General features: G+C 43.1%; 1 protein-coding gene across 1 annotated transcript in view; it reads left to right on the plus strand.

Moving 5' to 3' along the window:
- LOC102735822 (E3 ubiquitin-protein ligase HECW1) overlaps positions 1 to 22,049 on the plus strand; it is a 159,921-nt gene that overhangs the window by 64,041 nt on the left and 73,831 nt on the right. The window contains exons 9-12 of the mRNA XM_081799716.1: positions 1,338 to 1,488; positions 9,328 to 9,470; positions 12,025 to 12,146; positions 14,639 to 14,824. Of these exons, the coding sequence (XP_081655842.1) occupies positions 1,338 to 1,488; positions 9,328 to 9,470; positions 12,025 to 12,146; positions 14,639 to 14,824 (602 nt within the window). The remainder of the gene's footprint in view (positions 1 to 1,337; positions 1,489 to 9,327; positions 9,471 to 12,024; positions 12,147 to 14,638; positions 14,825 to 22,049) is intronic.

Below are 22,049 nucleotides of genomic sequence, written 5' to 3' on the forward strand. Positions count from 1 at the left end.
CATCGTGCAGTATTTGGCAATTCCTCAGATAAATATCAGACTTAAGCAATGATCTTCACAAACAGATGTACCATGCACACATAAAACCATAAATATACCAAATATATTGGGCTTTTTCCATTTAAAAAAATTGAGAGTTGCTATGTCATTACCTGAATAATTTTTCAATAGAATTATTAATATCTGACCTACTCCCAAAAGCTATGGATTTTCTTAAAAGGCTGAATAGTTTTCCTCCATTTGCAGTCATTTTTGCTTTTTCTTCTTTAGTCTAATGCATTTTTCAGCATAACTTTATCATGAAGCTGTTATTTCCACCAAGTTTTCACATTTGGACTCTAAAAGCTTTTTGCCCATTGCTTTACAGCAGACATTGCTCTTCTGTGTGAAGCTCAGATATTATGTATTACATCCAGCTCTCCCAGTTTTGAGGACTTTTCCACCCACCCCACCCCACCCCACCCCACCCCTCCATGTATTATGTAGTGTATCATCCATGCTCCCACGTTTAGTTCCTTGGTTTTGGAATCTGAGAAGTAAAGGAACTTATCTTTGTCTTGGGCTCCCTCTACTGGTCTGTGATGGTTATTTATCAACAAAGAGGTATTTAAAGCTTGATGTGTGTTAACTAGTTGATATTTAAAGGCTTGATGCGTGTTAATAGTTGTTACTGGTTTTGTTTTGTTTTGTCAAGAGATATTTGGCAGCCACAGGTGGGTTGAAAATACACTGTGAACTTACAGCTTACCCAAAGGATGGTTCGAAGGGATCCAATCCTTCCATTCTTCCTCAAGAAGAATGGCAATCAATTAAAGTTGCAAAGTATTGCATAGAGGTCATCTGAAGTTCCAGGTACAGTATCTTAGAACTGTCATTACAAGTGGTTTTAATATGAGGGCCATCCTCCCCTCACCGACTAGTCGCTGTCTCTCAGATTTAGCAAAGAAAGGGTTCTCCAGCCTCAGTCTGTCAGTTCTCACTGGAGGCTGCTTAAGTCTTCCAGCTGTAATTTGAGTTGCCAACAAGATTGACAGGGTGGAAACTGTTAAAGGAAGAAATAAAGTAAGCATCAGACTTTCTCCTTAGGAAAATAGGAGAATTGTAACCTAGGTCATATTCGAGGAACCACAGTTACTGTTTAAGAGAAGCTGAGTCCAGTGGATGCCAGTTCAGCCCTAGTACCTCAGAAGTCATGGCGGGTGCTGTGGGCAGCGTCTGGCCTTCAGCAAGGAACCCACAGTGAGTTCTACCTGCAGAAGACCTGACAGCGGTATTGGTTTCCCATGAATCCGTAGTTTGTCCTTGATTTTCCTTTTTGCCTTTTTATTACACGCCAGACTGGGAAGCTCGCATTGACAGCCATGGGCGGGTCTTTTACGTGGACCACGTGAACCGCACTACCACCTGGCAGTGTCCGACATCAGCAGCTACCCCTGATGGGATGCGGAGGTCGGGGTCCATCCAGCAGATGGAGCAACTCAACAGGCGGTGGGTGATCAGCATGCAGTGAACCCCTAGGAACCCCTGGGAAAGGAGCATGGCAGCCAGAGAAAACCTCCCTTACACTTTTCTGCTCAGATTGTACGAGGAGCCTGGGAAGTGATTATGCATCTTAAGAAACCCATTTATAGTAGGTACTTGGAAAGCTAGAGTTAGAATTTGGTGGCAGGAGACAAACTAAGCCTGAGTGCCATTTATTTTTTTTTTAAAGATTTTATTTATTTATTTGAGAGAGAGATAGCGAGAGCAGTAACACAAGCAGGGGGAATGGGAGAGGGAGAAGCAGGCTTCTTGCTTGCAGGGAGCCCGATGTGGGACTCGATCCCAGGACCTTGGGATCATGACCTGAGCAGAAGGTAGATGCCTAACGACTGAGCCACCCAATCCTCTGAGCTTCTTGATGGCATGTGCTCAAAGACAGGTGTTCTTAACCAGGGGCCCCTGGATCACCCTCCTCCCCAGGTATTCACCGAGGATGCCATTGTTCCAGGAACCCTCCAGAAATTGTATGCAAAATTATACATGGATGCACATTTTCCTGTCAGACTGGTCCATATCGGTCATGAGATTCTCAAAAGGGCCCAGAACTCAAACAGCTGAAAACATTCCAAGGATGGATTCCATAGAATACCAAAAGCTGCCTGGAGAAAAAAACAGTGTCATCACTGTATTCGTGTCTACCCTGGTCCCCTAATTGCTATATACTCAGTAATCCCTAAAAGGCTTTTATCTTAGAAAAAAAAAAAAAAGTTTAAAAACAGTTTTTGAGACTTGTTTTGTCTAAAAACTAGACCCTTACTAGTGAAATTGTAAAGATGCCATTTTGTTTTTAACCTGAGAATGAGACCCTAAATATCATTTCTCTCATGCTGTAAGCTAGCATGAGCATCATACCCGACCTCTTGCTTCTGTTAAGGCCAAGAGGGCAGATTTGGGATACTTTCAGTAGCCGGGACCACAAACTGCAGGCTTGAAATCAGCTGTATCCACATGCCATCTCATTAGGATGAAATAAAGGAAAGTTGAAAGGAACTATATAGAATAAGGAACTGGAAGTTAACTGTATCGGCCAGAAAAATAAAGTGGACAATTTAGTCCTATGAAAAACACACAGAGGTGAAAAATTGAACTTCTGGTTACTGTTGTACACAGAGGAGCATGCTTAGGTGAAAATCACCAGGATTCTTTTATTGCTTGAGCATTTGGAAGACATTCACTTTCCATTCTTTCTCCATCAGGAGCCGAGCGTTTAAAGTCATTAATGAGAACCACGAAGGATTTTCATTGACAGTACATTTCTCTACAGTCATTCCCACAGAAAGAAAACACATTACAGAACTTGTGATAACCCAGCTTTATTAGATAAGAATGCACCAAAAATCCCCGGGAGAGCCCTTTCATGGTGATTGCAACAAAACTCCTCTAAATAAAAATGTGGAGGACTCGGGGCGCCTGGGTGGCTCAGTTGGTTAAGCGACTGCCTTTGGCTCAGGTCACGATCCTGGAGAACTGGGATCGAGTCCGGCATCGGGCTTCCCGCTCAGCAGGGAGTCTGCTTCTCCCTCTGACCCTCCTCCCTCTCATGCTCTCTCTCTCGCTATCTCATTCTCTCTCTCAAATAAATAAATAAAATCTTTAAAAAAAAAAATGTGGAGGACTCAGCAAGCTCCTTTTACATAGAGACCAGATTGAGATTCCATAGGCGGAAATAGACAGAACAGAGAAGCTGAACTTGTTTAGCAGGCTGAGAAATAGGGAGAGTATCACCAGGCTGCATCTATGGGAGGTACAGTTCGAGCACTAAAAGAAATCAATAAATTGAAGCAGAGGTAAGCACCTTGACCTAGGACATAAAAATCCATGAAGGTTCATCATGTTCAGGTTGTATAATATAAAAATTAGGCCAAATCCATCCTGAATCAGGCCTCTAGAGGAGTTTTGCAGGCTTTCATGTGTAAATTCCTGTGCCCTCCTGTGGAGCTGACTGGCAGAGGCAGACAGACTTTGTAGAACAGGAAGTGGTATTTGCTGCATCCGTCTGGACGGATAAAAAGAAAGGGAATTTGGTGACTTGAGAAAGTACTTACTTCTCGTGAAAAAAACCTACTTAGGGAAGGCCAGATAGCCTTGAGATAAGTATCCCAGCTCTTCAGCACTTAACCAAATAGTTCAAGCATGTAAAGTTTTGCAGGGACTTGGCCTGATAAGGCAGCCACAGAAAAATATACTGCCCGTCTTTTCTCCCTCACGGATGTGATCACTCACGGGGGTCGTTTTTCGATAACCTTCGGTTGGTTATCAGAAGGAATTTACAGCAATCACTCTCTCACAGCAAAACAAATATTTCTCAGTGTTGCAAGGTGTAGGGAAGGAAAACCTTCCTTCCTTCCCTTCTAAGTTCTTTGGCTGACTTAACAATTAAATCGACATATGTAAGATTAATAGGAGAAAAGCAAATTTAATTCCGTAGGTATGGAAGCTTACAGAAATATGAGACTCAAAGAAATGACCAAAAGCAGGCAGCTTTTATACCTGTCAGACAAAGAAACATTTGTGTGTGTGTGTGTGTGTGTGTGTGTGAAGAATTGACAAGACAAACAAGTTTGGGCTTGGGGTAGTAAATTAGTGAAGAGGAACAAGGTTTGTTTACACAGCCTTCTTGACCCTGATTCCCTATCCCTGGTGATAAGAATGACTACCAGCCTCCAGGTGCAGAAAGAGTACCCTTCACATGGGGAATTCACTTACTGCCTTCCGGAGAACAGAGGAGGGTCAGAGTGTCCTGCATTGGTGGTTTCTTAAGTAACTTTAATTCAAAATAATCAACATGCCAAAATGGCATATTTTGGGGTGGCCTGCCCTGGACCCCATCAAAGGAGTTTCCCTGGACTCCCGACAGCGTGATTATGAAAGTCAAGTGTTGTTTGTGCAAGGAGACGCACACTGGGAGAAGCAGAGTGCACAAAGCAGCCTACGGTGACCACATTCAAACTCGGCCGCTGCCCGGACGCAGCACCCCCTTCCTGGCCTTTATGGCTTGACCACGTCCTCCTAGTGCAGAGACGCCCCTCACTGCCTGCCTGCCACGTGGTCACATCTCCTTTCTGCTAAGCCCATGAGAATGTCCTGTGGTCCCTGAAATCCTCCCAGAACCCCCCCACACAGAGCCTCTTGTGCAATCCTGTGATTGAAACCTTCTGCCTTGTCCTTCTGGGTGCCCTTCCCAGTGCCCGGTGTGGTGCCAGAGTCTACCAGGACTCAGTGTAAGACAGTTTCTCTAGTTAATTCTTACACTTCCAGAATATTCTGGATTAACTCAATTTACCTTCACAGGTATTTCTTGAACAAGCAGAAAATATAAATATGTAGTCTCACTTTAAATAATCAACTAAAGTTTGGTGTTTTTAGTTATTTGGATAAAATGTTTATATTATTGAGACATGGAAAGTTTTAAATATGAAAAAAAAATGATGTATATATAATTCTACTACCCCAGGGTTTACCTTTTAAAAAAATCTTGTCTTTAATTTCCGTGTACATGCGTAGGCCTTGCACAGCTGTGATGATAATATACGGTTAGTTTTATATTCTCTTCTCACTTACCACACTATAAGCATTTTCATATTGCTGCAGAGCCTTAGAGTATCATTTAAATGGCTGTATAGTATTCCAAGGAACACACGTACTTTAGTTAACTTAATTTGCCCTATTGCTGGATGTTTTCCTTATTGCTTTCCAGCACTATTTTGGATAAGGCTAAAGGCCCTGTTAAATATTAGTGTTGTCTCATAGTAGTGTTTCCTTGGGGTTATATTCTCAAAAGAGCAGGCCACGGGAGATCACTATGGTTTTGGTATTTGATACCTATGCCTAATGTTTTCTAAAGTGTTTCTGGGGGCTCACTCTGCCAGCAACAACAGCTTCCCTTCCATCCCATCTTTTGGTGTGGTTTTGTTGACTTAAGAGGTGCTCCTTGGTATTTTGGTTCTTACATTTCACTTCTCACAGGGAGGGTCAACTTTTGTCTCCATAAGCTTTTCTTTTACCAATTGTAGCTCCTCCCATGAGAATTGTATGGTCTTGGGCTTTGTTTGGTTGGTATTTGTTTGGTTTGGCTCGATTGGTTTGGAAGGTTATTTTCTTGCTGGGTTTTGTGTGTTCCTGTGTGTGTATTCATTTATAAATTAGATATTCCAGCTGACTCTCTTACCAATTTCCATAAACTCTTTATATAATATAAAATTTGGCCTTTTTCCGGGAAAAAAAAAAAAACATGAAGGAGGACATGGAAGAATAATTCTTGATGAAATGTGAGAGAACCTGCTTTCTGACTTCCTCTCTCATCTTTAAAACAGAGCGAGCATCTGAGGCTGCGATCCTGCCCTCGCTGAGTGATCCTTCCACAAACTGTGTGTCCTGCTTCCCCAAAACTGTCCCTGCACTTCAGCAAAGATCAGGGTTGGGGTGTGGTACCTGGGATTTGAGGCCATTGACTCAGTAAGGCACAAGACAACCAAAGTCCAACTGAGGACACAGCAGGTTGTGAAATTACTGACACTTTCATCATCAAATAAGATCACATGGATTCATAGAAAATCTCTTCTGTGGTCCCTGCACTTTGGGAAGGAAAAGTGAGGCTACAACTTTATATTTGTCTCTGCCCTGTTCTGGGTATCTACTGCGGAGAAACAAACCACCCAAACTTGGTGGCATAAAACAATGATAATTTATTGCTACCATCATTGTTATTATATATCATTTTTATTTCTCATGGTTCTCGAGGCTGACTGGGTTCAATGAAAACATTCTCTCTTGGGGCACTGTCGTGTCGTTGCAGAGGGTGGCTGGGGCTGGTGACCCACATATCTGGAGGTTGATCCTGGCTGTGACTCTCCACCAAAACACCTGCCCGGGACTTCCCATGTGGCCTCACAGCATGGTGACTGCAAACTGTCACTTATATTATCCTCAATTAGTCAAGGTAGCCACAAGATCTTCCCAGGCTCAAGGGGAGGGGACATTGATTCTACCACTTAATAGATGAGTAATTAGGTTCTAACAGAGCATGCGGGACTAAAAATATTGTTGAGCCATTTTTGGAAAACGCAGCCTGCCATGAATCATTTAGGGGATCCTCCCGACAGCAGCAACCTTGGTCTTTGGCAATTCCATTCCTCCCCCGGTCAAGGTTAGACACTTAGGCAGCTTCTCGCTGGCCCACTCTGTCCCTCCCACCGTGGTGGCACTCCCGGAGTTCCAACAGGGAGAACAGGAGACAGCCATCCTTCACCTTCCCCACAACCTCCAGACCACAGACATGTTGACACGGTAAATAAACATGGGTATTTCTCTATATGATCCTTTGCCCTTCCTGCCCCCTCCATGTTTTCTTATTAGAGGCCTTCTCCGGAATGCCTTACAGTAACTGCTGCAGGCAAAGATGTCTCCTGACGCGTGTCAGGGGTGAGTGGCTGAGCCTCTCTAGATAAAATACAACTTAAAGAAAGCAACCAGTGATTCTTAAACCTAGATGGAAGTAACGCTACCTGAAGGACTTCTTAGAAACGCAGGTTTCCGTTTTGCTTCAATTTCTGTGATTATAACAATAACCCAGCTGATTCTCTTGCAAGTGGTCTAGAGACCACACGTGAGAGAAAAAAAAGAAAATTCCCTTTTAAGGTACAAAGAAAAAGGTCTCTGGTGTTCAGAAGCTCTGCCACAGCAGACCTCGTCTGTAATGATATGTTCCCGTTGCCCCATGTTGGACTGCATTTGGAGACCTGGTTCTTCGCTGTTCCCTGGACTCCCACTCTCCTCTTCCTCTTCACACCTCTTCCTCCACCCCCGTATCTCTTTCCAGAGCATGGGACTCATACAGCAACGTTCCTTTGACTGTTGTCACTTGCATGAAATCAACGACCTCCAAGTCAGCATGTCCTAACCCACACCAAAATCTTCCCTCCCCTCCTGCCTGTTCTCCTACGTGTCCTTTTTCAGTGTTGGCTCCTTCACTTACCCTTCACAGTTGTCTCCTCCTTCTTCAACCTCCACATCCAGACAGGCCCCAAGTCCTGTTGAGTCTCCATGTAAAATTACACAAATTCTTCCGCGAAGTCTTTCTGGAATTCACCTCCTTCTCCCATTCCTGCTGTGCCTTGAGGAAAAGGGAAGCTGAAGCCCGGTCATATGCCTCGGTAGGCTGAGACATTAGGCAAAATAGAGGTCATCTGGGGAGGAGAAGGAGGCTATTTGGACTGAGGGAAGTAGAGCAAAGAGGAAGGACACAGCTGGGCATCTGCCTTTAAAATACAGACTAAATTAGGCAGATCAGGCCATCAGAGGTAGGGAGGGTTAGGAAATGTCTGTCTTTTGTGGGCAGAGACAGAAGATCTTACTCTCCCTGCAGTCTTCCCCTCCCCCAACAGCATGCCTGCAGAGCCACCATGATCCGCCATGTCTGCCTATGCCCAGGCCTTTAGCACCTGCAGCCTGGACTGTTGCAGTGGCTGGTTCCCAACTGCTCTCCCCAATTCATGCTCTCCTCCTCCAGTGCATCCCCCACCTAGATGGAAGTCATCATTCTCAGTGGCTAGCTCAACCTCTTTTTCAGCAACTAGCCAGTCCCTAGAGCAGTGGTTCTCAAAGTTGGTCCCTGGACCAGCAGCATCAACATCAGCTGGGAACTAGTTAGAAATGCAGATTCTTGCCTCCTCCCTCCAAAGACCTACTGAATCCAAGAAAATCTGGGAGTGGGGCCCAGCTGTCTCTGTTTCAACAAGGCTGCAGGTGATTCTGCTGCAGCTCAAGTTGGAGAACCCATGCCTAGAGAATAACATCCGAACTGTGGCCGGGGTACCCTGTCCGTGCTCCCTGCCCCCCTCTCCGCTGGCCCCCTCGTGCTGCCCGAGGCCCACACATCCTGGTGCCACCACCCAGCTTCTCAAAGGTCCCCAAGAGTGAGCTCTTCGGTGCGTGTTACTCTACATTCTTTCCCTGCAAGGTCCCCAACAGGTTCATACTGATTCAAAATGTATGCATCTAGGTGTTTCCTCGTCTGTGTCTTACGCTTCGGGACAGCTTTTTGACACTGTTAGAGTCATGGTTTACATGCCATTTCCCTCTTTGCTCTGCATCCACTGTGTGTGTTCAGAGGGTGATAGCTTATCCTCCTCCTGACTCCGATCTGAAAGTCCAGCACAGAACCTGAGCATATTGGAAGAGTTACTAAATATTTAGTAAGTACCTGGGAAGGTGACTGACTGGCCGGCTGACTGGCTGAATCCTCAACTGGGGAAGAAAAATAAAATGAGCCTTCAAATCAGCAGAAAACATTTGTTTGTCGGCCAGCATGCTTTTAGTATGCAATATTTCCACAGTTCCTGCCAGGGATATCAGGTACCTATCAGATAACAGTAAGTGAGTAGAACCATTACTCTGGTTTGTAGACTCATTACAATAATGTAGAAGTAATTTGATATCTTAGTTGTAACATTTTAAGTTATTTCCCAAACCGTTATTTTTAGACTTAGTCTGGTTTTGTTTAATGCAGGGCGGAGGCTGTTTTTTGTGACTAGTTATCTGTGTTAATGTGTAAAAGTCACCATACTTGAAACTTAGCACAGTTTACAGAACAAAAAGAAGTCCACTCATCTGGAACATGCGTGTCTTGCCAATTGTCTTGGTATCTTATGGGAACTTTAAGCATTTCTTTGCTGATATGCAAGACAATTCTTTACAGTTTTCTCCAGTTACCCGATTCAGAGCATCAGCCCCCAACAAGCCAATAAGCAGAAGTTAACTCCTGTCTTTCCATTTTCTGATGCAAAGGTATCAAAATATTCAGCGAACCATTGCAACAGAGAGGCCTGAAGAAGATTCTGGCAGCCAAAGTGGTGAGCAGATCCTGGCAGGAGGAAGCGGAGGAGGTGGTGGGAGCGACTCAGAGGCTGAATCTTCTCAGTCGAGCTTAGGTATGGGAGGAGGGGACCTGAGTCTTCTGGGATGGCATCTGGTGGCAGTGTGACATAGTGTGTGAATCCCTACCCTGGCCTGGGGGATGCACTGGGTCCTGGGGGAGAAGAGCAATGGAATGGGGGAGGTCAGTCAGGGTGGCCGGGAAAGAGGCTTGGTGCCAGCAAGGTGAAACAGACAGGAGTTTCCCACCGCAAACATGAAGAAGAAATGAATTTGCAGTAGGAGAACTCGTCCTGGTGCATCGAGGCAATTTCTTCAGTGGCCTGATCATGTCTTGTCGAGTGAATTTATCTGTTGGTGTCCTAAGAATTTTCCACTTATAAATAAAACATGCAATGAAAATTCACAGTCTACTTCAAAGAAGCTACATGACAAGACTAGGACTAATTATTTGTTTGCATTTGGAAGAAAATACAATTCCCCCTTGTGGGAGCAACCTGGGAGTAAAGAGGTTTTTCCCCTGAGCTTACCTTATGCACTCTGCCCCTGACCCTGGTTACCTAATAGTGTAGGCCAGGCATCCACCAGGGGTCTGCTTTTCATTTCGTTGAATCTGCCTGAGTGGAACTCAGATGAGAACATTCAAAAGGCGGAGAAGACTGGCTTCAGTTTTTTATACCTGTGATCACCTAAGGTTATCACAGCGATATCCCAATCCACCTTCTCTCTCTCTCTCTCTCTTTTTTTAAAGATTTTATTTATTTATTTGACAGGGGGAGACACAGCGAGAGAGGGAACATAAGCAGGGGGAGTGGGAGAGGGAGAAGCAGGCTTCCCGCGGAGCTGGGAGCCCGATGTGGGACTCGATCCCGGGACCCTGGGATCATGACCTGAGCCGAAGGCAGACGCTCAACGACTGAGTCACCTAGGTGCCCCCCAATCCACCTTCTCTTAAGTTGGATTGAATGATGGCACGTTAGAAGCTCGGGGACCAGTGGGAGCGAGCAGTTCTGCCTCCAGTTCAGCTAGCTCTCCATTCCTTGCTACACCGCAGAACAATGGATTTTCGTGCACAGACGATTGTAAGTGTGTCCCTTCTATTCATTTTACCAGATATGCTAGCTACACGGACTGGTTTCGGTTTTTCTATTTATTCATTGCTTTGACCTCTGAGAGAGATGTGGTCAAGTGGTCAAGTTTAAAGGCAAGAAGAGGGGCACCTGGGTGGCTCAGTCATTAAGCGTCTGCCTTCAGCTCAGGTTATGGTCCCAGGGTCCTGGGATCGAGTTCCACATCGGGCTCCTTGCTCAGCGGGAAGCCAGCTTCTCCCTCTCCCACTCCCCCTGCTTGTGCTCCCTCTCTTGCTGTGTCTCTCTCTGTCAAATAAATAAATAAAATCTTTTTTAAAAAATAAAAAATAAAGGCAAGAGGAAAGAAGGAACAGAAAATGTCTGAGTTTGGTATTGGACCTCTTTGCATTTGCTATGTAACAAACTATCCCAAAATGTAGCAGCCTTGTGTTTATCCTACAGGTGAGCAATTGCATTTGCTACGGGGCTCATGCATGCGTCCTTAGTCAGCTACCCAGTCAGCTGAGGGCCGGCTGGCCTGAGATGGCCTCAGCTGGGCTGCCTTGTGCCTGCTTCCCGTAGCTTCTCATCTTGTCCCAGACTAGCCCAAGCTTGTTCTCACAGTGGTGGCAGGGTTCTAAGAGAGAGTGAGGACACAAAGACTTCTTGAAACCCTGGCGTACAAGTTCTGCCAAGTCCTGTTACTTAAAGCAAGGCACAGGCTAGCTCAATTCAACAAGGGGAGAAGTGCAGAGTCTCCGGCAGATGGGTGTGGATGCAGGGAGGGGAAGAATTGTGCTTCTTTCTGCAAACAACCATAACCATGCTTGGCAACTCATAAGGAAAATAAGAAAACCGTCATTGTAATAAAAGAGACAAGATGTACCTCTGAAACAAATAATACATTATATGTTAAAAAAAAAAGAAGATAGTAGGAAGGGAAAAAATGAAGGGGGGGACATCGGAGGGAGAGACGAACCATGAGAGACTATGGACTCTGAGAAACAAACTGAGGGTTCTAGAGGGGACGGGAGTGGGGGGGATGGGTTAGCCTGGTGGTGGGTATTAAGGAGGGCACGTATTGAATGGAGCCCTGGGTGTTATACGCAAACAATGAATCATGGAACACTACATCAAAAACTAACGATGTAATGTATGGTGATTAACGTAACATAATAAAATTTTTAAAAAGTAAAAAAAAAAAAGAAAACCTCGGGAAGGAACTACTAACTACATCACTTCCCCCAGAAATTTCTAGTGTACATTATTAAAGGTTTTGAGAAGTCCTGGAATAAAGTAATGTTTCACTTTTTAAAAAAAAGATGTTCGAGGACTTGAGCCTAACTGACGTTACGCAGGAGCGCTCCTAGGAAATAATGACTCTTAACTGGCACACATCACTGGGACACCCGACCAAATCACTATTCAGAACCACAGTCTGTCCAGTCAAAGCTAACACACCGCTGGTATAGAGAGAGAAGTACTGTATTTGAAATGACTTTTTTCCGATGCATCCGTTGCTTTGCTTCACTTTTTCCAGATCTGAGGAGAGAAGGGTCACTTTCTCCGGTGAATTCACAAAAAATCACCTTGTTGCTGCAGTCCCCAGCGGTGAAGTTCATCACCAACCCCGAGTTCTTCACTGTACTACACGCCAATTATGTGAGTGCTCCAGAATACAGAGGGAGCCCACCTGGCTTCCGTCGAAACTCAAAACACTCCTTTGAGAACTTGTTTAGTAGGTTAAAAAGGATGGCGTTTTAACCCAAGCAGGATGGAAAAAAACAGAAACAAAACAACTCCGGCCACTCTTTTTACTCTCTGTGGGTCTCCCAAAAAGGAGAAAAGCTGGATTTGGCAACACTGTTGCTTCTTTGTTTTTGTTAGGCTCAAATGTATTAATACCAGTGAAAGTCGTTGGGAAACAGATACGAGTTTCTATTATTGTTAAAATTTGAAAGGAACAAGATTATGAAGTTGACAGATGCCCCTCAGCCTGAATCATTTTATAAAATCACTTTCATTGAAGAAGTGTTAAAATAGATTTCTCCTAGATAAATATCTAGTTTTCCCTTTAATAAAATTAGTTGTTCAAGTACCATGCTTAAGTTAAATTTAATATTTTTACACATATAGTTTTTATTTCTTTTTTTTTGTATTTTTAAGAAAGCAATGACTTGCTATCACTATATTCATTAATTCTTTCATTTGACAAACATTTTCTGTGGACAGATACAGATTTAGGTGCTTGAATCACAGAGCCAGTGGGACACCTGAACAGCAAAACTCCCCAATTTGTGGAGCGACAGACATGTACAAAGACCAGTCTGACATGAGGGGACAGGGCCCAACCTCAGGGAGGAACGAAATGCTCTGGAAACACAGGAGATACGGCATAGGGGAGCATCCCCGAGGAGGTGGCTGCTGAACTGAGTCAGGAAGGTTGCAAGTGGGTGGGAAGAAGCTCCAGAGGGAGGGAGAAAGGACGCAGCGGTGAAGGGGCTCGGGGTTGGGTCTGAGGGTGGGATGTGATGACAGGCAAAGGTGGGAAGAGGGGCTGGAGAAAAAGTGGCAAAACTCAGGGTAAGTCACGGAAAGGAACCTAGGTATACTTCAGAAGGCAGCTGGAACCAAGAGAAGTCCTAGGTATTTGTGTTACAGGATCAGGTGTTTGATTAAACATCTTCTCCATCAGAAGTGCAGAGACTGAGGGGCTACAAGGCTAGAGGCTGATCCAACCTCACAAGTGAGAGATGACCGGGGCCCAGCCTAAGGCAGGGGCTGGGAGTATGGAAAGGGGGACCATTGTGATGGAGGCAGGCAAGGGTGAGGACTCAAGAAAGTCTGAGTCCTTTCTGCTTGGGGCACCTGAGTTAGGGCGCGTCTCCATTAGCAGGTGCAATTATTTGATTAGGTGACAGAGGCTGTGGCTGGGGGGGAGACCAGTTTTTAGCAGGTTATATTTGAGAAGCTTCTGGGACATCCATTGTTAGACCCAGAGCAGTGGCCCACTGGTGCAGGGGTGAGTCACAAAGGGGGACAAGGATGGCAGATGTTGATGCCCTCAAACACTGGGCACCAGGGGGCCCTGGCCAGGAAGAGCCACTGCACCAGCCTGCTCTGGTAGCAAGCAGTGTTTGCTTTCACCACATGCACACCTGCCCTGTGGACCAAAAAATCATCATCTGGCACACTTAGAAACTCCTGAAACTTTTTCCTTTCTTCTCATCTCCAACCCCGCCACATACAAAAGTTGTTTGTTTGTTTGTTTTTCAAAGATTTTATTTATTTGACAGGGAGAGACACAGCGAGAGCAGGAACACAAGCAGGGGGAGTGGGAGAGGGAGAAGCAGGCTCCCCACTGAGCAGGGAGCCCGACGCGGGGCTCGATCCCAGGACCCTGGGATCATGACCTGAGCCGAAGGCAGATGCTTAACGACTGAGCCACCCAGGCACCCCTCACACACAGAAGTTTGTGACAGACCTCAGAAGTCCAGCCTTAGATCCCCAGGGACCCTAAATTAATCCTCCTTGTTACAGACGCATAAGTAGAGCAAGGGAGGACTGGTGCAGGCAGAGGAGGAAGGATGGGGAAGAGAGGGGAGCCATGCTCCCAGTAATAGAGGAGACTCAAGAGAGCCCAGCCTAGCGCTGACTGGGGAGGAGGGGAAGGAGAGCCTTTGAGATGCACCCGGAGTGTGACAGTATCCAAGGCTGAGGAAAAACCAGTACAGATCAAACAGATCCATGTGTGTGTGTGTTTTTTGTTTGTTTTTTGTTTTTTTTATTTATTTGACAGAGAGACACAGTGAGAGAGGGAATACAAGCAGGGGGAGTGGGAGAGGGAGAAGCAGGCCTCCCGCGGAGCAGGGAGCCCGATGTGGGACTCGATCCCAGGACCCCGGGATCATGACCTGGGCTGAAGGCAGACACTTAACGACTGAGCCACCCAGGCGCCCTCCATGTGTGTTCTATGGTGCACATTTAATTTTTGAGCAAGATCTCCCCTTCTGAGGCTTCCCCCTCAATGCTCACAATAACTCACTGTGTTAGCAATCAGGTTACATTACGTTAAGGCGCTCAAGGTGTACTTGGTCTGTATTTTTCCTACCCCCCCCAACACCCTATCCCAATCGGCCCTGACCCCCTCTCAGGGTGCCTACCGAGTCTTCACCAGTAGCACCTGCTTAAAGCACATGATTCTGAAAGTCCGGCGGGACGCACGCAATTTCGAGCGCTACCAGCACAACCGGGACTTGGTGAATTTCATCAACATGTTTGCAGACACGAGGCTGGAATTGCCCCGGGGCTGGGAGATCAAAACGGACCAGCAGGGAAAGGTGAGTGTGACTGACCTGTGCGCCTTTCATCCAACGGGCTCTTTATCTGAAGAAGAGCCGTGACAAAGTGAGGGGGGAGATTCGTGAGGGCAGGAAAGTCTGTGTCTCAGAGATGTGCCATCAGCCACCAGGAGGAAGGGGGGGTAACTATTCACAGCAGGGTTTTCATCCTGCGAAGGATGTACGGCAACATCCGGGCCTCTTGCCCACTGATACCAATAGCGTCCACACCAACTTGGGATATTGCTAGATGTCCCCTGGAGGGCAAAATCATGCCCAGTTGAACACTACTGCCTACGTGTTTGGAAACTGAAACCAGAGTCGGTTCAGTGACCTTTCTATTGTTATGCCTCCTTAGACAGCTAACTCGCAGGGAATGAAATTATTAGTCAAGTGGGAATGACATTATTAGATTACTGGTTGTGATTTTCCTAATAACCTTTCAGTTTTTATTAAAACAGCCTGGCAAGCAGGCAGGGTAGATTGGACCCATGGGATGTTACCGGCTTGCATTTTGCCTTTGTGTGACCTTAGCCAAAACTGACCTTTCCCAGGAATGTTTTGTAAGCCTACCTGAGTTTGCTACAGCAAAAATGTTCTTTCTTAATCACCACCAGTCACATCAATGTATTTATAGGACAGGCCAAACAGTTTATTAAAGAATTGTCTCTGTGTAATCTTTTTTTTTTTTTATCTCTGGTAGGACGAATCCCTCCCTCTTTTAGGGTCAAAGGAATCAGAAATTTTGTCAGTAGACACGTTCAGTGGGAACATGCATTATGCAGGTCCTATCCTCTGTGATGTTGAATGTGCCACAGTTCCCCAAAGTGGGCTCATAGGGCGCCATTGTCCCCTGGGAAGACAAATTCCTCCCCACAAACCCCTTAGCATGTCTCAGTACCTGGACTCTGAAGTGTGTGGAGAAAGAATGTCCACCAATGCAAGTCTGTCAGTTCAGTAAGTCTGCATGATCAGCTCCTGTGTAGTTGTAAGAATTGGAAGAGGGTCTGGGGTGGGGGGCGTGCTTTGTGTAGCAGAAAACCCTCCAGAGCCAGAATCTGCTCCTAAGGACCTTCTCTCTTACTGGATGTGTCCTCCACTTGGAGAATGACAGTAATTTACGCTGTGAGGGCTTGGAGATGTGTGTTAGGGTGGGAAATAAATCCTGAGCCAGAACAGAAAGTAAAGGAACTGGGGTGCTCATCTCGGTGGTCTGTGGTGCCCATATTTTCATTTATTACTTAACTAAGTTGCCAAGAGTACACCACTAGGAATCAATGAACAGAAAGGGTCATTATGGTTTATTATGCAAATAGCACAGTAATGCAAACAACTTGCTTAACCTCAGATTTCCGTAAGGCCGTTAAGTGCATGCAGCCCTTGCCCTAGGATGCAAACAGCTGGAGGCCCAGCGGAATGCCAGGGAAACCCCCCCAATGCCGTCAGCCCTGTTTCTCCAGGGCACCTCACACTAGCAAAGAAGCACAACAGCTGAGACTTGCGCCAAGAATTTTAGTCATTTTGAAATGTATATTAGGGAATTTCTGGCAAAATATTTTCCCACTTATTCTGTTTAGTGAGATGGTATCATATACAAGAAAGAAGAAAGTCTGAATCTAAAATGAGAGGACTTGAATTCTGCTTTCAGTTGTGACACAAACCAGTGGTGTGACTAAATACACACACCTAAAATGGTCTAATTCTTTATTAATTGAGCACACACAGACTCGGAGTTGGCAAGCAAAATTTCTGGGAAGCATACCATATACTGAATTGTTGGGATGGAAAGTAGCCTTAAATTGGAAATGTGTTACTGCAATCCATTGAGTAGAGAGGAACAATGGAGGATAGTGGGAAAAATAGTGGGGCACGTGTACAAGGACTACCCCATCCCATTCTAAACACGTGACCGTGAGCAAGTCCCTTCACTGCTCTGAGCCCCACTTTGTTCATCATAAAGTAGCAATAATTATTATTGCCTTCATGATTTTATAGCCAGTGTAAAGAGTAAATAAGTGAATGTGGGAATCCATGATAATACAGCAGATTAGTAATATCTGCTGTTCTTCCTGTTGATGCTGTGGGAATTATCCTTACCAAAAAACCCAACATCAGACGGGCAACTGGGGAAAATACAAGAATACCTCACTGCAAAACCCATCGATGATGGGAATAGGTTGAGAAAAAACATTTTTGGACTATATCCTACAGGCTCGCCCCTCTGACTTGGAAAGAATGTGGTGCACCGGAGCCTGGGATTTAGGAACACCACTCACTGAAAAATCGGGTGGTGATAGCTCTCTGCAAAAGACATTTTCATATATGGCCAGAGAAGGTTCCAGAATGCCACACCACCTTCTTGTTCCTCACTCTAGCCAATTCTTGCTTTATTGACATGTGCAAAGATGACAGCCTTCGTTTTTAGTGTATACCATGGTAGGAAGAGAAGGACCAGGGCTAGCTGTTTGATGTCTTTGAATGCACGATCATCCCCACAAAGGGGGACAGGGACACTGCTCTGAGAGTTGGACCACTTCAGGAGGACCGGAGTGAAGGGTCAAATGGCATCTGACTCATCTGCTGTCTTGGAAGTCTGAGAAAGGAGGTCAAAACCTTCTGCCAACTTCAGTAGAGATTGGATGTGGACCTTAAGTGGGTTCCAGGCCTGAGTGAGGGTGAGGGGCTGCAGGTGGTGGGGCAGGTAAGGTTCTGTCTGTGGCCAGCATGAGGCAGAGGCAACCTCTACTAAAGAATGAACACACAGCAGCAAAATAAAAAGGAGCCTATGAAGACCTACTACTACATGAAGGAAACAGAACCTTTATCTGAGAAAAAAACATATCTTACAGTATAATTTTCTTCAGAAAACAGAAAAATTTAAAAGGTACCTGCTTATCATACACAAGATGGTTTAGGAGCACATGATTTCTATTGAGCAACCATGAACTGAAAAAAAGCTGGGAGGAAGCAGATGTAAGAAAACAGAACTACCATATGATCTGGCAATCCCCCTTCTGAGTATATATCCAAAAGAATTGAAATCGAAATCTCAAAGAGATACCTGCATTCCTATGTTCCTATGTTATTATTCACAATAACCAGAATATGGAAGCAACCTAAATGTCCACTGACAGATGAAGGTAAAGAAAATGTGGTATATAAGAAGGGAGGTGGGGGGTTGTTAAACAGGTGATGGGGATTAAGGAGTGCACTTGTTAGGATGAGCACGGGGTGATGTATGGGAGTGTTGAATCACGATATTGTACACTGGAAACTAATATACTGTATGTTAACTAACTGGAATTATAATAAAAACTTTTAAAAAAGATGTGTTTGTAAACTTATGTGTAGAAGCATATGGGAATAGAGCTGCCCTTAATTCAATGAAACTGCACAGTGCATAATGTGTCTTTCAAGTAACATCTTCTTTCATTAAGACATTAGTATTAAACAGGTTTTGACGAGGAAGTGGAGAAAGGGGAACCCTCTTGCACTGTTGGTGGAAATGCGAACAGGGGCAGCCACTCTGGAAAACAGTATGGAGGTTCCTTAAAAAAGTTAAAAATAGAGCTACCCTATGACCCAGCAACTGCACTACTAGGTATTTACCCCAAAGAATACAGAAATGTTAATTCAAAGGGATACATGCACCCCGATGTTTATAGCAGCATTTATAGCCAAATTACGGAAACAGCCCAAGTGTCCATCAACTGACGAATGGATAAGGAAGATGTGGTATATACAATGGAATATTACCAACCATAAAAAGGAGTGAAATGTTGTCATTTGCAAGGATGTGGATGGAGCTAGAGTGTATTACGCTAAGCAAAGTAAGTCTGTCAGAGAAAGACAAATACCGTATGTTTACTCACACGTAGAATTTAAGAAACAAAATGAAGAAGCAAAGGGTGGGGGGAGAGAGAAGCAAACCAAGAAATAGACTCCTAACCATAGAGAACAAACTGATGGTTACTAGAAGGGAGATGAGTGGAGGGGGGGATAAGGGAAATAGAAGATGGGGATTATCAAGTGAATTTCTGATGAGCCCCAGGTGTTGTATGAAAGTGCTGAATCACTATATTGTACACCTGAAATTAATATTACACTATGTCTTAACTAACTGGAATTCAAAAACTTACTAAAAAAAAAAGGAAATGTGATATATACATATAGTGGAACATTATTCAATGTTCCTTAAGAATGAAGGAAATTCTGACACATGCTACAGTGTGGATGAACCTGGAGGACATTATGCTCGGTGAAATTAGCCAGTCACAGAGGGACAAATACTGCATGATTCCCCTTACATGAAGTATCTGAAATACTCTCAGAGTAACAGAGCAGAATGGTGGTTGCCAGGGCTGGGGCAGGAGGAAATGGGGAGTTTAGGTTCAATGGGTGCAGTTTCAGTTATACAAGATGAGTAAGTTCTAGAGACCTGCTGCACAACATTGTGTTAACGAAACTGTTCTACTCTGTGCACTTAATACTGTACAACTAAAATTTTGTTAGAGAATAAGTCTCATATTACATGTTCTTCTACAATTTTTTTAAAAAAAGAAAAAGTAAAAACCAAAAAGAGCCTATCTCCCTTTCTCAGATAGGCCTATTCTAACCACTCAATTTAATACCAAAAGCACCTAAGATCTCCAACCCAAGTGCTCCACCATATAAGTTCTACATTTGTTAGATTTGCTGTTTTGCCTATTTCTCCTGACAGAATTCTGAGCTCCTTGAGAGCAGGGATTTTTGCTCATTGATGAAACCCCAAGGGCTTAATATTACTGGCATATAATTAGCACTCAATTAAAATCTCTGTTGGATGAATAACTTACAGATGTTCCTAAAGAAGAAACCAGAATAATAGGTACAACAGCAAAAATGAAATTCAAAATATAAAAATTGTTATTACATGTTGAAAATAAAACTTTGTGCTCTAAAATAAATTGTTCAGGTAGGCAGATTAATTGGGCTCACTGAGTTATTATAGTAAAATTAATTAAAACTCTATATCTATACATACTCTGAAATTGTCTTTAAATGGAGATTTTTTAAATCTTATCAATATATAGCCATGATAATATGAAAGTTACCTTAAAAAGAATAAAAATCAGACAAGCTTAAGATTTTCCATCCATGAAACTCGACTATAGAAATCCACAGAGCAAGAAGTACAGGTTATTGATGAGAAAAAGTTGCAGCCCCAAAATTCTATATTCAAACAAACTGGTGTCATTCAAGTGTGAAAATACTAGAAAAACAACCTTACATGCAGGATTTCAGTACATGTACTCTTTTGTCTGCCCAAAGAAAACACCAGAAGCCATTCTTCAGATGGCTCACAAATGAAGCAGAACAAGAAATCAATAATGGGGAAAACATAGTATAAAAGGACTGTGGTGGTAAATGTTTAGATCAATCAGATATATGGGTATAAATGTAAATAATTGCTGTTAAAGTGCTTTAAAATATTTTGGAAAAGACTCAATAAAATATGGGAAAATATGTATAAGAAAAATGGAATAGTTGAATAAGAACTATCTGAATCATATTCCTAGCCTAGAATTAAATAGACAAGGAAGAGGGAAGAGGGCCCAATGAACAGGGCAAGGAAAGTTGTGCTAAGTTCCTGGTTGAGTGTAAGGGGAGTCCAATTGGATAATTTGAAAAACAAGGGCTAAATATAGTTATCTGATCAACTTAAAAGGCAACTATTTGTAACTTTGAAAGCAAGATTTTTCTGTTTCAAATTTCTACAAAAATAAAATCAAGCAAAATACAATTTACATAGCAAAATACCCCAAAAATCCACCAGGAAGCGAAGAAATTGGAAATAATAAAAATAAAATAACGGAAGTACAGCCAAGCATAACAGTCATAGTGGTGGGTGGAGGTGGCACAAATCTATGTACCAAAAGGAAAACACTTTCAGATTTGTTAACAAACCGATCCAACTTATTAAAAGACATGCCCAAGAAATGATTCAGAAAGTTTAAAAAATAAAAGAATAAATATTAATAGAACATGAAATCCATAACAAGAAAACCAGTGGTGGTATATTAATATCATAGAAAGGAGAGTTCGAATTCAGAACCATTAAATGGAGTCAAAGTAAGATTTTATATAAATCAAAGGCACATCTAAAATAAAGATACAGTAATCATGTATCTTATGAGCCAAATAGCATCATATCATATAAAGAAAACTAAAAGAGAAATACAAAAAGAAAATGAAATAAATGCAGTGTAGTACAAAATGAGTTTTGTATCTATCAGTCGGAGAGACAAAGTAAGTCAGGATTTGAATAATATAATTTTGTATTAATGGAATATATATTCTTTTGTTAAAAATAGAGCTTACATAGACCTTAACTACATACAATTTTTATTTGTCAATTATACCTCAGTAAGGGTGGAAAAAATAGAGGTTACATGAATGGATAAACAAAATGTGGTATTACCCATACAACAGAAGATTATTTATTCTTGAGAAGCAATGAAATTCTGACACATGCTACAGCATGGATGGACCTTGAAAACATTATGCTAAGTTAAACAAGTCAGAAACAAAAGGACAAATATTTTATTTCACATGAGGTATCTAAAAATAGTCAAATTCATAGAGACAGAAAGTAGAATAGCGTTTCCTAGGGTCTCAGGAAAGGAAGGAATGAGGAGTTGGTGTTTAATGACTACAGAGTTTCAGTTTGAGAAGATAAAAAATTTCAGGAGATGAATAGTGGTGATGGTTGCATGACAATGAGAATGTATTTAAACACAGCCATCAAAAACAATTTGCCAATTGTAGATTCAAAGCAATGCTCTTCATGACTATTGGGTTTTAAATAAAATCAAGACATAGAAACCATTGAGAAATTATTGAAAATGCATGTGACCAATATTTAATAAAACACGTGATACAGAAAGACTATACTCAAAGGATTAGTACATTGGTTTTTATTATCAAACAAGAAAAATAAATATTAAAATATAAGCTTTCAAACTAATAACTTAGAGAAGGTTAAAAAGCAACAGTAATTAAAGCAAAAATTTATTTCAAAATTTAGTCAAAAATAAAAACCCAGAAGTGTGTGAACTGGAAAACAACATAAGAAATAAGCTAAAATCAAAGAAGATATACCTAAAAGTGTCCTTTATTCAATAGGAGCATTTAATATGATAAACAGACACAAACTGAATATACCAACAATAGCTTTCCTGGGTAC

This window comes from Leptonychotes weddellii, chromosome 12, assembly GCF_054177405.1.
Source record: "Leptonychotes weddellii isolate Sample4059 chromosome 12, ASM5417740v2, whole genome shotgun sequence".
NCBI classification, from domain to species: domain Eukaryota; kingdom Metazoa; phylum Chordata; class Mammalia; order Carnivora; family Phocidae; genus Leptonychotes; species Leptonychotes weddellii.